This window comes from Ursus arctos, unplaced genomic scaffold, assembly GCF_023065955.2.
Source record: "Ursus arctos isolate Adak ecotype North America unplaced genomic scaffold, UrsArc2.0 scaffold_3, whole genome shotgun sequence".
NCBI classification, from domain to species: domain Eukaryota; kingdom Metazoa; phylum Chordata; class Mammalia; order Carnivora; family Ursidae; genus Ursus; species Ursus arctos.
This window is the reverse complement of record NW_026622985.1, coordinates 24231160-24249209: the sequence shown is the minus strand read 5'-3', so window position 1 is coordinate 24249209 and position 18050 is coordinate 24231160. Positions and strand designations below refer to the sequence as shown.

General features: G+C 32.7%; 1 protein-coding gene across 5 annotated transcripts in view; it reads left to right on the top strand.

The window, feature by feature from the left end:
* The window catches only part of HGF (hepatocyte growth factor), a 79006-nt gene that overhangs the window by 40786 nt on the left and 20170 nt on the right, over positions 1-18050 (top strand). For all 5 annotated transcript variants that reach the window (XM_044386039.3, XM_026504617.4, XM_026504607.4 and 2 more), the window contains 4 exons: positions 1284-1458; positions 3991-4118; positions 12186-12288; positions 15692-15825. In XM_044386039.3, the coding sequence (XP_044241974.1) occupies positions 1284-1458; positions 3991-4118; positions 12186-12288; positions 15692-15825 (540 nt within the window). The remainder of the gene's footprint in view (positions 1-1283; positions 1459-3990; positions 4119-12185; positions 12289-15691; positions 15826-18050) is intronic.

Sequence of the window (18050 nt, the reverse complement as noted above, 5' to 3'; positions counted from 1 at the left end):
GTAAAATTTTAAGTTTGTACTTTTTTTTTACTTTGTTAAGGAGATTTTTATGATCTGCATGAAATGTGGTAAGAACTGTATTTGGACTAGGAAAAAGAAATGAAATAAATCTGCCTAGGAACAACTAATTTCTTTTAATGCTAATGATTACAAAATTAACATACAGCTTAGAATATATTTATCATACTGGAGGAAAACCATGGTTAATACGATTACTGACTTTTATATGTATTTAAACAAACTAATTTTAGGATTAATTGTATAGTCATTTCAGAAATACTGTCTAGGGATACCTGGCTGTCTCAGTCAGTTAAGTGTCTGCCTTCCACTCAGGTTATGATCCCTGGGTCCTCGAATCGAGTCCCACATCAGGCTCCTTGCTCGGGGGGGCGGGGACTGCTTCTTCCTCTGCCCCTCCCACTGTGCTCTCTCTCTTTCAAATAAATAAATTAAAAATCTTAAAAACAAAAAAAGAAACAGTGTCTATTAAGCATATATTAGTTATAGTGATACATGGAAGTAAAACACCTTTAAAGAATTTTTCAAAAATATACCATTTAGTGTTTGAATGAGAAGAAAATTGGAATGGAGATCATAATCATGATAAATTGATTTTAAAAAAAATAACTTCTCTAGACTAATTTTTCCCTTTCTTATTTTTTTTATGGCCAAACTTACAACATAGTGCTTTTTATTTTTTATTTATTTTTTTAAATAAATAAATTAGTAGAGGGAGAAACAGACTTCCCACTGAGCAGGGAGCCTGACATGGGGCTCCATCCCAGGACCCTGAGATGGTGACCTGAGCCAAAGAAAGATGTTTAACCCAGGTGCCCCAATATAGTGGTTTTTAACCTCCCTACATGGTCACTATATTACTTATAGATGTTTTTCAATTTCTAAGGTAAGAAAACTGATTTAAAAAAGTTTAAAAAATATTAATAAATAGAAATATGTTATATCTAATATTAATGAATGAGTAAACAGATCCAGGAAATTTAAGTGCTATTATATGATGCTCTTTCAAACTAGTCTAAATAAAGCCAAGATAGAATATTCCATTTCATAAGCAGAGAAATCCTACAGTTGAGTCCACCATGTTAACTCATTCCTTTAGGTTGAGTGAGATAGCAATAATGATAACTTGAATTTTTTATTCTACTCAATTTTTATAAAAACCTATGTGACAGAAAACCCTAGTAATACATGTGCAAATTAAAACTAAGGGGTAGATGACAGATTAAAAGATTTTACTTAAGTTTAATATTTCTTTTTACCAATAGCTCACAGTACTATGAATGACACAAATGTCCCTATGGAAACAACTGAATGCATTCATGGTCAAGGAGAAGGTTACCGGGGCACCATCAATACTATTTGGAATGGAATTCCATGTCAGCGTTGGGATTCCCAGTATCCTCACCAGCATGACATAACTCCTGAAAATTTCAAGTGCAAGTGAGTATAATAGGCATATAAAAAATTCAGACTCTTCAGGAAATGAGATGGAATGGTTACTCTACTAATTTCTGTGTTAGTAATTCTTAACATTCTTAAACATTAGTGTGCCTAAGGACAATCAGAAGTTAAAAGGCAGATTCATCCACCCAGATATTTTGATTCCTTAGGTCTGAGATCTGGACCTCAACTATGCATTTTAATGAACACTCTAGGTGATTTTGAATCAGATGCTTGATGTACCATATTTTGGGAAACACATCCCTAGGTTTTTGATCACAGCTTTGATTTTGCAGGTGCATTTAATAAATCATTAACAGTAATGATAGCCAGGCAAGTTTCAAATTAGTGCCTTCTTAAAATTTCACATTCATTTTAAGGGAAATTACATTTTTTTTTCTTTCACAAGAAGAGGCATACATTGATTTCAATCAACAATATAAACTGATTCATTTTTGGCCTTCAAACAATATTATTTTTAAAATTTTAAATATGTTTTCTGTTGTTTCTAGATTTCCTTTCAAGAGTGGGAAAGTAAAACAATGGTTTAGATGAATCAAGCCAAAGAAACTGCCCTTGAATATCAATTATATTATGTACCTTCTCCATGGCTGTTTTTTTTCACCACCTGACTTTTGCTACACAGAACAGCCACAATGCCATGTGTTTTTAAATTGTCCACCTTGTTATGAGGAACATAAAGTGATTGCTTTTGAAATTTATAACACACGTGCCATTTATAGTGGCTTTGCTGAAATAGCACCTATAAATAACATATATTGGCTTTATGTAATTGGCTTTTAATAAGAGAGCTTAACATTTCAAGATGGAGAATTATGAGCGCTAGTTGGCCCATCCACCAGACAGAGGAGATATTTTATAGGTGTTTTTGTTTGTTTGTTTTAGCTAATTCAATGAATTTGCTTAGATAGTATATATTCATATTATTATTTTTTCATTATTTTATAATGACAAATTTTTACTCATCATTGTGGGTTTGCTTCCCTCATTTTCTTCATAGCAATTCTCTCTGTTCCTGACCCATGTGTTTCATACCTCAGAAATAAATACCAAAGTAGAGAAAGCAAAGAACATGAGAAAAGATTAGTTAAAATAAACAGAGGAGACATTCACAAGTTTTGTTAATTTCTAATGACTGGTAATGATACTCAAATAAGAAATTGTGTATGTACAAATATTCAAAAGAATTTAACTAAGCAATTGAATTTGTGTAAACTTGATGTAAAACTCAATGCACATATTTTATACCACCATGAATTTTTAAAATATAAGTGCAAATTGAAAGAAATAGAAGATTTTCTTTATCTTAATAATTTTACCATTTTATAAGAAGGCTAACAACCTTAATATGGGTTGTAACTACGAACACTTGCTGTCCAATGGTTCTAACTATTGGCAATCACTGTTCTCATCCTAACACAACTTGTGTCAAGACCTATTTTGACTAGATAACCTACTAACTTGTTGATTTTATAGATAAATCCAAGTTTCTTCCTTAAAAAACTTCTCCATTTCTAATGGTGAGCTTGGGTATTAATAAAATTGTAGTACTTCTATAATTGAACCTAAGTGATATAAATAATGCAGTTTCCAATGGGTTGAATATTAATTTTGTTAAATTACTAGCCAGGGGTCTGTGACGAGAAAACCCATGCTTGCTTCAAATTAGAGAACATTTTTCAGAAGAGTAAATCATGAAGTCCACAGTTTATTTAATGTGAACTTTATATTAAGGTAAAATTATTTTACATATAGAGAATATTAGTACAAAATTTTTCCTTGTTGAGAACTTTCAATGTTAATTAAATCACCGCTAAAATAAAGGTGTACATGTACTACATTGACAATTTCTTCTACAGTTAGGTTTTCTGTATTACAAAGGCCTTAATTTTACAGAAATATTTATAAAGATTTCAAAAAACTTTTGTAAATCAATAAAGAAGTACTTTGTAAGGGAAAGAAATCTATGCAGCAAATTAAGTCAAAAAAGTACAGAATTCAAGGAAGAAATAGCTATCATGTTTTTTTGTATCAAATATTTGAATAGGTAGAACTTCCATTTTAAATGAGAATAGTTAACAGGTATTCATAATAGCCTTTCTTCAGCAAAGAGAGATACATGTTGCATCTACATTATATATGGGCCATGAAAACATAATAAATAATAGGCCAGTTTTTAAAAATTGTAATAGTTGAGAGTCCAAGTATTGAGAATGAGTGAGAAAAATGAAGTGGTACTATTTTTTCCCTTTTATGAAGCAGTAGTGTTTGTGGGGAACTCCAGGCCTGTGGAATGAAAAGAATACTGACAACTGACAGCCTTTATTTCAGTAATATGGGCAATGTCAGTTGTGTATACTGAATTCTAAATTGTTATAACTATCCTAAATCTGAAACTTAGAACTCTATTTATAAACATGCATGCATTCTGGGATTCTAGAAATGTAATAGCACTAACTTACCATTCCTAAGAACTTAGGCAATTTACATTAACATGCTTATTCTCAATAGGGACCTAAGAGAAAATTATTGCCGAAATCCAGATGGGGCTGAGTCACCCTGGTGTTTTACCACTGATCCAAACATCCGAGTTGGCTACTGCTCCCAAATTCCAAAATGTGATGTGTCAAGTGGACAAGGTAATAGCTGACATTTTGCAGGGTGGGCACGATTAAATTCAGGGGAAATGCCTCAAGAGGGACCTACTTCTTGTTGCACTGGTTTTGCTGGTTCACAAACAAAATCACCAAGTCTGAAGTTGCATTTCTTTTATCCATTCATTTGCTCAACACTTGCTTATTTATTTGAGCATACACTAGCTCCAGGCACCATTTTAGATACTGGGAATATACTAGGAAACAAAATAAAATTCTCTGACTCCGTGGAACTCCAGAAACTCCAGCAAACAGAAAACAGGAATAAAAGAAGCAAAATGGAAGTGGGAATAAGTTAATTTGTGGTAAGTGCCAGAGAGAAAAATGTCCAGGGTTAGAGGAGAGGGGTTTTTTATTTCATATTTTAATGGTATGGGAAGATCTGACATACCAAGGGAACACTTAAGGAGGACCTGGAAAAAGCATCATATGCCATGTGCATATATCTGTAAAGAGTATTTGAGATAGAGGAAACCGCAAGTGCAAATGGCATGAGATAGGAAGGTAAAGGAAAGAGCGCGCACACCACTGTGGCCGGTACAGAGCAAGGGGAAGAATCTCAGGGGATGCGGTTAGAGAAGAGTTGGGCTAAAATCACATATGCCTTGTAGGAATTGGAAGGATTTACACTTTTATTCTGAAAGAGAAGGGACTCTGTTGTGGGGTCCCAAAAAGACAAATTAGATGATCTGTCTGGTTTAAGTTTTAACAGGATGACTCTGGTGCATTATGGAAAACAGCCAGAACTTCTGAACTTCTGACAACTTCTCCCAAACAGGAGAATTCATTGTGCAGCTGTTTCAGTAATTCAGGAAAGAGAGGAGAGTGATGTGGACCTGGGGTCAGCAGTGGAGATGATGCGTAGCAGTGGGGTTTGGGATAAATCACGATTGTACTTGGAAACATAGATGCCATTGAAGATCATTGTTTCAGGGAGCAGCAGTAGAGAAAGTGGGATTGAAATAGGTTTAAAAAAGAAATCATTTGTCAAAGATTAATGATGATGTTGGAATCTAGGCCTTTATTAGTATATAATGAATTGAGGGTTATGATTTTTAAATGATCATATTCTTTCCCATAAATTTAATTATGATGGTCATGGTCAGTCCTAAATCATCCTAAAAAGCCCAAGCCAAATTTAAAGCTCCATTTCATGGATTTATTGTTCTATACATACTTCTTCCATCCTTTAACTTTTTCTGCAGTGCCATTTTTCAGAGCAACTGTTAAAAGTTGTAGAGGGAAGAGGGGTTGAATCCCTTTTCAGTCAACTTCACTGTTCTTTGGCAGATTTTAAAGGTCAGTTGGAAATAAAATTGAAAACAATGTTTAAAGGAGGTTTAGTACCAGCTGGATCTTCTTTGTCCCTGTCTTGTTCATTTAAACATGCACTGATAATTTGAGATAGAGGCAAATGAGAACAATTGTTTAATAAGTTTCTTGTGTATATTAAGATGCTTTTAGGTACATATATATCACTTACCAAAGAATTAGGTAATAGAATATGAGAATTTTAGATTGTACAGGTTAAACTGATGATATTGCTTATCTAATAAATCTAGAAATTAATAGATGAAGAAATCAGTTTTATGAAATTCAGATAACTTGCCTAAATTCTCAAATTAGCTCAGCTGGGATTGAATATAAGCTTCTTTAAAATGACCTCTCCATTACTTTTAACAATATATTACGTTATTTTTAACAATATATTATACCTGATACATGTAACAATGTGCTAGGTTCTGGCGGGCAACTTAAAAATGAAGAAATCCACTTAAGAGACACTGTAATAATCCAACATAAAGCTGTGATGTTTTAATGATTATGCCATTGTGTGATACTGCCAGGCTAATGATATGCATTGTTAAATATGTGATATGTATGCACACATGCACATACACACACGTGAAAGGATGTTGCTCTTATCCTTCTCCAGATAACATATAAACACATGTGATTGATGTATTAGAAATGTTTTGCTTAAATCTTGCAGCATCTGAATTAGCATATATATGAATGTTCTTCTAATTGATATTAAATAACTATTACAAATGAAAACTGAAATTACAGACTTTCTTTAAAAATGCTTTTAAAACACAACTTATTAAACTATATAATATACACTTAAAGCGGTAAATGGGATGCAATTTATAGCTTTAAATGGTTATATTAATATCATAAATAATGAAGAAAGTGAATGAAATTTCAAACTTAGAGTTGGGGAAAAAAGTAAACCAAAAGTAGTATAAAAAGGAAAACAACCAAAATAAAGTAGACATTGGTAAGGTCTAGAACTAATAATACTAGAATTAATGAATAAAGCAAAGTGATGGTTCTTTGAAAAAAATTAACAAAATAGATTTTGTTGATTCAAGAAAAAAAAGAAAGGACAAAAATATAAAATAATAATTACCAAGGGGGAAATAACCATTGAAACAGGAAAATTAGAAGACATAAAAGACTATTTTATAGAACCTCATGTCATCAACTTTGAAAATAAAAACAAAATGAATAATTTACTAGGAAAATTCAAATTCAAAATTCAAATCGACCCTGGTCAATTCAATTAGTCGAAGAATTAGACCTATTCTTACAGAAGAAATATGGAAATTTATTAATGAAAACTGTTCTATCAAAAATATACTGTGCCTAGATGCGTTCACAGACCAGTTAATCTCAATGCTACATAAATTACTATGTAGCTTAACAAATATAGTAAAACTTCCATCAGTAGTGATGAAATTATAATATTAATACCTAAACAAAATGAAGGTAACACAGAAAAAAAAAAAAACAGTAAACTTATCTCATTTGTGAATATAAAAATTTTAAATGAAATTTGAGTGAACAGTCCAATAAAGGAACTTAAAAAATAATACATAATGATTGAATGGAATTTAGTCTAAGAACAAAAATGATTCAAAAGTTTTAGAAACCCATTAACATAATTCATCTTAGATCTGAGAAAAACAATCATATGATAAATGTCAACAAATTTTGAAATTCCTGTTACAAAATTCACTCCTTTCTCATAAAAGTACCCAAATAAGAATTTCTGGAATACACACACTGTACACACATTTCCAAATATCTATATCTATCTATATCTATATATAAACAGAAAGACAGAGACTTTCTTAAAATGTACATTCATATTTTAACATATACACATATAGACACATAGACATGCCCACATGCACAAAAGCATTTATCCATATTACTTGATGGGGAAACATTACAGACATTCATAGGAAGTTAAAAAAGAAAATAAGAATGAATACTATGTTTACAATATACATTCAAAATATAAGTTAACATAGTCAACATATTCCTCTTTAACACTGTATTGAAGATATTATCCCATATAAATAAGAAAGCATATTGATTGGGTAAAAAAGCAAAAGATTTTTATTTATGCAAATGATGTAATAGTAATATACTTTGAAAACCGAATTAAAGTAATAAAAAAACTCACTAAGGTAGCATTCATATATGAGTTTGAAGATTTAATTAAGGAGAAAGCTATATCTATAAGAGCACAAAACGGAAACAGGAATAAATTTAGAAAGAAATGTGCAAAATCAAAGTAATAAAATTTTAAAATCACCACTGAAAGCCACAAAAGTGTACTTTAACATGGCAAAACATCGCTTGTTCTTGATATGAGAACTCAACATCATTAATACATCAATTCTACCTAAGCTAATTTTTAATTAATTAATTAATTTAGAGAGAGAGCGCTAGCAGGGGAAGGGCAGTGGCATAGGGAGAGAGAAAATCTTAAGCAGGCTCCACGCTCAGCATGGAACTTGACCTGGAGCTCGATCTCAGATTCTGAGATCATAACCTGAGCCAAAATCAAGAGTTGGTCGCTTAATGGACTGAGCCACCCAGGCACCCCTACCTAAGTTAATTTAAAATGTAATGTGATATTAATAAATAGATCCATAAATCTTTTTCTGATACCAAACAAACTGATTCTGTAGTTCTCTTGGAAAAATAAACACATAAGTATACTATGGAACACATAAGTATACTATTTGTTAACTAAATTAAGACTTTAGTTCTAGTGCAATGAATAAATTGACAACTAGAAAAAACACAGAGGGCAGAAACAGACTCCTTACAGAGATTTATTATATTAAAAATGTGGCACTATGTATCACTGGATGAAAAATGAACTTTTAAAATATAATAATGGATAAATTATAAATGATAAAATTAAGTCCATGCCTTTTACCATACCTGAAAATAAACTCCAAATGTATAAGAGATCTGAATGTAAAAAAGGAAACCATATAAATACTAGAAGTAAACTTGGAAGAATCCCTTCTTAACTTAGATACAGTGAAAAGCTTTTTAATTAACACTCAAAATCTAGAGGCAGTAAAGGAAAAAAAATGATGAACTACATTAAAAACTTACAGAGGCAAACACTCATGCACACCCATACTATATATATATATATATTCATACTATATATATACACATACTATATATATATATATATATATACACACACACACACACACACACACATTCATTAGTTCATTTATTTTAATTTAATTTAATTATTATTATTACTTTTTTTTAGAGAGAGGGAGAGCAGGAGCAGGGTGGGAGGTCGGGGGGAGGAGCAGAGGGAGACAGAGACAGAGAATCTTAAGCAGGCTCCATATCGAGTGCAAAGCCCAACACGGGGCTTCATCTCACAACTCTGAGATCATGACCTTAACCAAAATCAAGAGTCAGATGCTTATCCAATTGAGACACCCAGGTGCCCCCAAACCCATAGTTAAATAAAAGACAAATGACAAATTTGGAAATAAGTGTTGAAATGCATATTACAGACAAAGAGAAAATATTTTTAGTATATAAAAATTCTGAAACTAAAAAGTAAAGGACGAAAAAACTTAAGTAATGAACAAAATACGTTGAGATTTCTAAAAAAATAGTGTATATATATATATATATATATATATATATATATAGTCCCTTCAAACACATGGAAATTATGCTTAAATTCACATATAACAAGAGCACCCTTGGCACTTATTTCATATCTGCTGCTTATTTTTCATCACTAAAATAAACAAAGGCCCCTTGGAGAAATCGGTGATTCCAGGAGGCCTGAGACAAGCAAAGAACAAGGTGAGGCTGGAATATCTTTCACCAGCAAGTTAAGAAGTGCTAAAAAAAACCTCATGTCTTCCTCTCAAAAACCTATAACCCATATCTAATCATGCAGAAAACATCAAACCCAACTGATGGACACTAAAAAACAAAACAAAACAAAACAAAAAACTTGACCAGGGTGCCTGGGTGGCTCAGTTGGCTAAACATCCCACTCTTGATTTCGGCTCAGGTCGTGATCTTATGGTCATGGGATAGTGGGATCGAGCACTGCGTCAGGCTCTGTGCTCTTTGGGGGAGTCAGTTTGAGATTCTCTCTCTCCCTCTCCCCTCCCTCCTTAAATAAATACATCCTTAAAAAAATGCTCAAAAAATACTTGACCAATTTTCCTCAATACTGACAAGGTCATCAAATAAGCAAGTCTAAAAACTGTTACATTTAGAAGAGCCTTAGCAAATTTGACAACTAGATATAATGTGGTATCATGTGGAATCCTAGAATACAAAAAAGGATATTAGGTTAACAACTAAAGATATTTCTGAAACCATGAAGACCAAAATATGGTCTTCAGTTAATAATGCATCAGTATGGCTCAACAGTTATGAAAAAGCTATCATACTAATCTAAGATATTAAAAGTAGGGAAAACTGTGTGGTATGTGAACTCTGTACCAACTTACAAGTTTCCTATAAAGTAAATCTATTCTAAAATAAAAAGTTTACTAAGAAGGAAAAAAAATATGTTATAGCCTTTATTCAAATAAAAGGGTAGTGGTGGTGAGGAGGATCTCTTCCTCCAATATAGAAAACATATATGCAAAAAACCCAAAAAATGTATAAAATGTATAAAAAAAAAGCAGTAATGCAGTAGTACTGCATTGCACAATTACTTTCTTAACTAAGAATCTATCTAAAGAATTTACTACCTAACAGGTAAAGATTTAAATATTCCTAATACAAAAAAAACAAAACAAAAAAAAACAAAAAAACAAAAAAACACTGTCAGAGGAAAATGTTTTCATTGGTATATTTTGCTTATGTACAAGCATTGGATTTTACAAGTTTATGCTTTCTGAAAGCAATTTTATTGTGTGCTGGAATGACTGCTATGTTATCTGTATCAAATCCTATCCTATTTGAGTTTTTATATTTAAGCCCAAATTCCTCATAGTACTATTACGAAATGTGATCCATGGATTTGAAGACATGACTATTGAATATACTTATTATATTACTTTTTCACTATGTTAACTGATTCTTGAACAAATTATTAAATTATTTATTTAAAATTTTTATTAGGACTTGTACCTATTTATTATGATTACAAAGCCAATGATGATAGACTATGGTTTACCAAGTTTATTTTTTTATTTTTTTAAAAATCTTGTTTATTTATTTGAGAGAGAGAGAGAGCAAGCATGAGCAGTGGGAGGGGCAGAGGGAGAGGCAGACTCCGCACTGAGCAGGGTTCCTGACATGGGGATCAATCCCAGGACCCTGGGATCATGACTTGAGCTGAAGGCAGATGCTTAACTGACTGAGCCACCCAGGCACCCAGTTTACCAAGTTTAAAACAGAAATAATCTTGATGTATATTTGTAGATAACATTTCACAGCCAAATCTACAGTTCTCAGTCATATAAAAATCAGGAATGTTTTAATAGTCACTTTTTAAATATGTGTTATTATTTTAAAATACGGAATAGTGTTTCTTTTCAAATGTAGAACTGCAACTCACATGTTTGGAAGAACTTGACTTCTTTTTTATGATATTTTAAAATTAGGAGTATGGACACTTTAATCAATGTTTTATAAGACACAAATTACTCATTAAAAAAAGGGAAAAATAAAACCACGTGGGACACAGTAAAAGGCACAGAAACCAGTTTGAAGTAGTTTCCATCAGCTAAGTTTGGAATAATTTTGAGTATCAGAATGAGCAACAGGAATAGATTATATATCATGCTGAGTAAAAAGAGGACATGAGTCTCTGTGTATAGTCCCACTTGTACTACAGGCACTAGTATTACTAATAGTAGTAGCAGCGGTGGCGGCAGTGGCAGCAGCACCCGTGGTAGTAACAGAATACTTACAAGGAAGGAAGAAAGGGAAGAAAGGAAAACTCCTATTTACAGAAAAATGATAATAAATAAATAGGAAATTGAAGAACAACTACTTTAAAACCAGCCTAGTAACGACTAATTTGTGAACGGTAATCAAAGTATGCCTCAGAGATTTTATGAAAATTTGTTTGGAAATTAGATACTTACTCAATCTCAGAGACCCCAACAATTTTCCTTTACATCACTTAACCAAGTTATCAGACTCACCACCAATAATGGAACAAACTGACATCATATCTCACAAGTTAAAATGCTCTGAAAAGGACAAAATATCATCTATGCCATAATCCTGTCCTTAACTTGTTTTTAATCATGAGAAAATAATCAGACAAAATGGAATTAAAAAGCATTTGAAAACAGCTGGCTTGGGTGACTCAGAATGTTAATCTCAAGAAAGACGAAACACAACAACTGTGACAAGTATATGAGTGTTCATTATATCATTCTTGTGACTTTTCTGTGGAGCAAAATTTTTCCAAAGAAAATGTTGGGAAATATATATATATATGTCATTCTAAAAATTCTCATTTCTTTGGTATCCCTAAGGGTCACTCATTTAATTTTTTTTTTGATTTTTTAAAAATTTATAATGAGATGCATAAACCCTTATTTTAAGGAAGAAGAAATTTCACTGAAAATGAAGATACTTTAATCTGAAATATTTGAGTATCTTTGATTTGTACAGAGTGTTTTCAACTTTTACATTGACTTTCATGAATTTGCATGCTTGTAAAAAATGTTTTTGTTCTATACTTCCTTGTGTTCATTAGTCCCCTTTCATTTATTTTATGTTTAGATTGTTATCGTGGGAATGGCAAAAATTATATGGGCAATTTATCCAAAACTCGATCTGGACTAACATGTTCAATGTGGGAGAAGAACATGGAAGACTTACACAGGTGTGTAAATATCTTTCTTTCAGTACATAATATGTAGTGATAACAGCGGATAGTATATTCAGATATGCACATTGTTATTTCTTTCTATTATATATCATAATAAGCTAATAAAAAACATTAGATTTGTTATTCTGTGCAACTCTATTTAATGTATGCCCTTTCATGTAACAAATTTTTTTCTTTTTGAAGATTTATTTATTTATGAGAGAGAGAGAGAGTGTGCACAAGCAAGGGGGGAGGGGTAGAGGAAAAGAGAGAACCCTAAAGCAGACTCCCCACTGGTTGCCCGACCTGGAGATCATGACCTGAGCCGAAATCAAGAATCAGCTGCTTAACCGACTGAGCCACCCAGGCGCCCCCAAACTTTTAAATAAGCAATTCAATCTAACACACTTTTATTGAATATTTACTATGTGTTCTGTTCTGTGATAGGTGCCCATGAGAGACATTAATAAAAAATGGGCATAAGTTTTGGCTTCACCTTCAAGGATGATATGGTCATATTGAGTAAACAACTGTATGACTTGATAAGACATTTCATAATTAAGTGGCAAATCTAGTGTTTCAAATAGTACATTATATGATTGTGTTCTCATAATTATTAATTGTTAACATCAGTTCATGAAAAATCAGTAAGTGACCATTTTCACGGACATATATACCTTAAATATCCACTTAAATATTAAAAACAGAAACAGGTTTCCTGGTATAGCTTTATTCTGACACATTAAACTTTTCTACAACTAAAAGAATGTATAATATGTAATTGAAAAAAACTATATATTTCAGAGAATTAGAGATTTTGACATTGGACATATTCACAGAAAAGTATGTCTGCCACTATCTGCCACTTGACCCTAGCAATAGTGCTAGTGTGTTTGAAATTACTAAAGAAGTCTGAGACATACTTATGACATAAAACTGATTTTTACCAAAATCCCAGAATAGCATATGAGAAGAATAGAAGGAGAAAAGGTTAGCATCATTTGATCAAGTACTTATGCCATGGTTGCTTTCCATAAGTTATTATCTTGCCATTACAATCCTATGTGGAAGATATTTCTATATGTGTGAATAAGAATTTAATGGCTCCAAGAGGTTGAGTTATTTTGCCTCTAGTCCTACTTTAATTTTATTCCCTTCCAAAATGTACTCACTAGTGGATGATATGGTTCCTATTAATTTACTTCACAAACAAATAGTGACAGTTCTAAAGCAGTGGTCTCCAACATAAATATGCATTTCACATATGTAAGTTGCATGTGTGCTTTTGTTTTCTAATAGCCACATTTAAAGAAGTAAAAATAAACAGCAAGACTATTTTAAATAATATTCCTTATTAATCCAATATATCTAAAGCCTTTTCATTTCAATATGTATTCAGTATAAAAAATTGTTAATGAGATCTTTTACATTTTTTCATAGTAAAGCTTCAAGATCTGGTATATATTTACAATTGGAGCACCTGTCTATTTGGGCTAGCCACATACCAATTCTTCAGTAGCCACGTGTGGCTAGTAGCTACTGTATTGGACACTGTAGCTCTAGGATTTCAAAGATAAGCAGAATTCTAACCTCATGGATCTCACACTCTGGAATGCCAGCCAACAGCAAATGTCAATACCATATTATAAAAAGTCATGAAAAAGATCATTACAGAATTTTAAGTGAAATTTAGCATGATTAAGATTAAATGCTAATTTCAACACTGCTGTTTGGTGGATCCAGTTCTTATGGGCTTGTGAGAGACAACTATACCAATTCTGCCATCAGAAATCACTGAAGATTTGGATATTGAAAACCTGGTATTTTTATGGCAGAAGAATTTATACCTCAGAAATTAGCAAGGACAACAAATAAAGACTTCCTACACATCTCAGAGTGCCCTTTTAAACATTACCAACATACCACTGGAAATATATGACATATTTATTTAGGGAACTCATACTTTAACTCCTAATTCACTGAGTTTGGGTTGGACATTCGGAAATAGTTAAAAGTCATTTGAGGGGCACCTGAGTGGCTCAGCCATTAAGCGTCTGCCTTCAGCTCAGGTCATGATCCCAGGGTCCTGGGATCAAGCCCCACATCAGGCTCCCTGATCGGTGGGAAGCCTGCTTCTCCCTCTCACGCTCCCCTTGCTTGTGTTCCCTCTCTCACTGTCTCTCTCTGTCAAATAAATGAATAAAAATCTTAAAAAAAAAATGTCATTTGAAAACAATTTGCAGTAAATTGATGAATGGTTGTTTCATGGTACCATTTTGGTTTAAGAATAAACTACAATTGGGTAAGGACATAGTACAGAATGGTGGTTTTGAACATTAACTCTGGAAAAAGCCATTTGTTCAAACCTCTGCTCTACAGCTTATAAGCCATGTGACCTCAAAAAAATTGTTTTCTGTGGATTTCTATTTCATCAAATATAAAATAGCATAATCTTAAAGCCAGTCTCATTAGGTTGGTCTAAGGTTATATGTGTACATCATATAAAATAGAATCTGGCACACAGTAAGTACTATTTGTGTTTGCTGTTTTTATTGATTTAGAAAATGAACCTGAGTTTGGAAAGACAGTCCAACTTTACCTGGCCAAGCTCTTTCCAGTTTTTAAATGATCCATTAATTACATTCAAGCGTGATAGTAATTAATAATACAAAATAAACTCAGTTATTTATATAGTTTTCATGACTTGGTCAGGATGGCCATTTGGAATTTGGCTTTATTAATCTTATCAAAATAAATATAAATACTGATGCTTTATGATTGGGCATGGTCTAATAAAATAAGAGTATTTTTGTTTTTCTTTTGTAATAAACTTAGTTAAGATATAAAATGAGAAAGTGTTACTCAGTTATCTGTTGAAAACTCATATATTGTAACTATATAATCACTGAAAGTTTAGATTTTAATTATTTCATTAGCACACGATTAGTTTTTCAGTGTATCTTTCTGTCCTTTGTCATAATGATGTTGGTAGTGATGCTTTTTGTTTCTGAAACATGAAGAATACTTTTGCAACAGCTTGCATTTTCTATGTATTTTATACCCTTGATCTTCTTTGTCATCTGCTCTTTTTCTGGCAGTGTTTCTACCCCATTTCTATGCATAGAGGTGTTGGTTGTCACCTCACCACTGTAATTATAAAATAGAAGCAAAATCACAAATTTTTCATCATTTTACCTGTGCTAATTATGTAGCCCTATTCCATAATCCCAAGTAGAGAACAAACTGCAAACAACAACAAAATAAGTCTAAAACAAAATAACCAAAATTCACACCAAATAGAAGCTTGTATTGTATCCACGATGAAAGTTACATGCTAGGATTTTATCTCCTTGTGACAGTTTGTTTCTGTTAGATGCAATAAGCATCTTGAGATGTTTAGAGTTTGTTGTTTATGCAGGCATATCTTCTGGGAACCAGATGCTAGTAAGCTGAATAAGAATTACTGCCGGAATCCTGATGATGATGCCCATGGTCCCTGGTGTTACACAGGAAATCCTCTCATTCCATGGGATTATTGTCCTATTTCTCGTTGTAAGTACTTTTAATGAAGTTCTTCAGGTGAAATATTTTAAATACACTGAATCTCCTTTAAATTGATATCTCAATCAGAGGTGGAAATATAGGAGGCTGGTGGGGATGCATTCCAGACAGCAACACACACACACACACACACACACACACACACACACACACACAACCTTTCTCCATCTCTCCTATAGACAAGGAGACACTTTGCTGGCCTTTTAAAGAAGATTTTCTTCCTCAGAAGACCCTCCTTTGAAATCCAGAAGTAAGAAATGGCCACCATTGTAATATGACTGCACCAGAAAAGACCCCCTTCCCAATACTAACTGTTCAGGCTGTGAATATAGCAGAGCTCTAACAAAGTCCCCGCCCAGTAACGGGCTCATGGACAGACCTGAGATGGTGTTGCTTTCACTTTCTTCTCAGTGTACTAGCCAAAGACTAAAAAGCCTAGAGTATTCCATCAACATCTCTGAGTCAAAGATGGTTTCTTTTAAAGCTGATTTTGTTAAAAGAGTATCAGTGTGTAAAGTAAAAGATATATGTAAAATATATATGTCTGATATACCTCATATAAAAGAGCTCCTATATATTAATAAGAAAAAAATGAGATAATTTAGGAGAAAAATGAAGAAAATAAATCTTCAACAGTAAGTATAATTAATAAACAAACAATACATTAAAACTTCATAGTAAGAAAAAATGAAATTGTAGAAGTATAAGATCATTTTCACCAATCAGGTTGGGAAATAAGAAAATAATTGTTAATGCTCAATATTAGCGAATGTCTGGGTAGTCAGAGTCTTTCAATACTGTGTTACTTTGTGAATTGGAAAGCTTGTCTGAAAATCAGTTTGGGGAAATGTCTCAGGATTTTTCAACTATGGCATTATTGACATTTTCTACTGCATAAATCTTTGGTGTAGGAAGCTGTCCTGTGCACTATAAAATGTTTGGTGGTATCCCTGGCCTCTACCCACTAGATGTCAATAAAATCACCCCTCCCCCTAGTCATGAGAACCAAAAACTATCTTTAGACATTGCCAAAATTCCCCTGGGGAACAAAGTCATCCCCACTGAGTACCACTGAATAATATATATTGAGATGGAAGTATATCCTCCATATGATATTGAGTGAAAAAAGGCTTAATATAAAGCTGTGTCAGTAGCAAAAGACCATTTTACTAGACTACATACCTCATAGGATCTGTGTTTTTAACAAACATCTTTAAACACTATGTTAAACTGTCTCCTGTCTAAAAAGGACATATTTGTATAAGTTCAGTAAGAGTCCTATTTTAAGAATATTTCTCTTGGTTGGTGGGGAAGATGAGTGAAATAGGTGATGGGGATTAGAGAATACACTTATCATTATGAGCACTGAGTAATGTATACAACCACTGAGTCACTATATTGTACACCACCTGAAACTAATATAACACTGTATGTTAACTATACTGGGATTAAAATTTTAAAAACTCTACTGGATTAAAATTTTAAAAACTCAATAAAATCAAAAAAGAATGTTTTCCATTTGAGAAAAGCTAGTAGCAACTACCTTGAAAATAGGAACAAAAGCACCCATTTTAAAAAGATTAGATTGAAGAAATTACGTTTACTTTAAAACATGAAATACAAATACATAATTAAAGAGATAATTTTGTGCCTTAAGTGGAAACACTAGTCATGTTTCACAAAATTTTAGCATAAAAAGGCAAACTTCTTTTTTTTTTTTTATTAAAGATTTTATTTATTTATTGACAGAGATAGAGACAGCCAGCGAGAGAGGGAACACAAGCGGGGGGAGTGGGAGAGGAAGAAGCAGGCTCATAGCAGAGGAGCCTGATGTGGGGCTCGATCCCATAACGCCGGGATCACGCCCTGAGCCGAAGGCAGACGCTTAACCGCTGTGCCACCCAGGCGCCCCAAAAGGCAAACTTCTTAAATATGATTTTCATCTAGTATGGCTATAATTAAGATCTGGAACGTCCCAACCTAGTTTTAAGAAGTATATTATCTATAATGGTAAATAAATACCTATAGATTAGCAAAGAAATATCATATTATTATATTTATTTCATTAGCTGTAATCATAGCCTTTCAAAGTAATTCGTGTGTTCCTAATTTTCTATTTTTCTCATATTAGAGTTTGCATAGGGCCTGAAAATGTTCTTTAGAAGATGTCTTTCGAGGTTTAACACTACAAAGCAAAGAAACCTACCTCTCTGGGA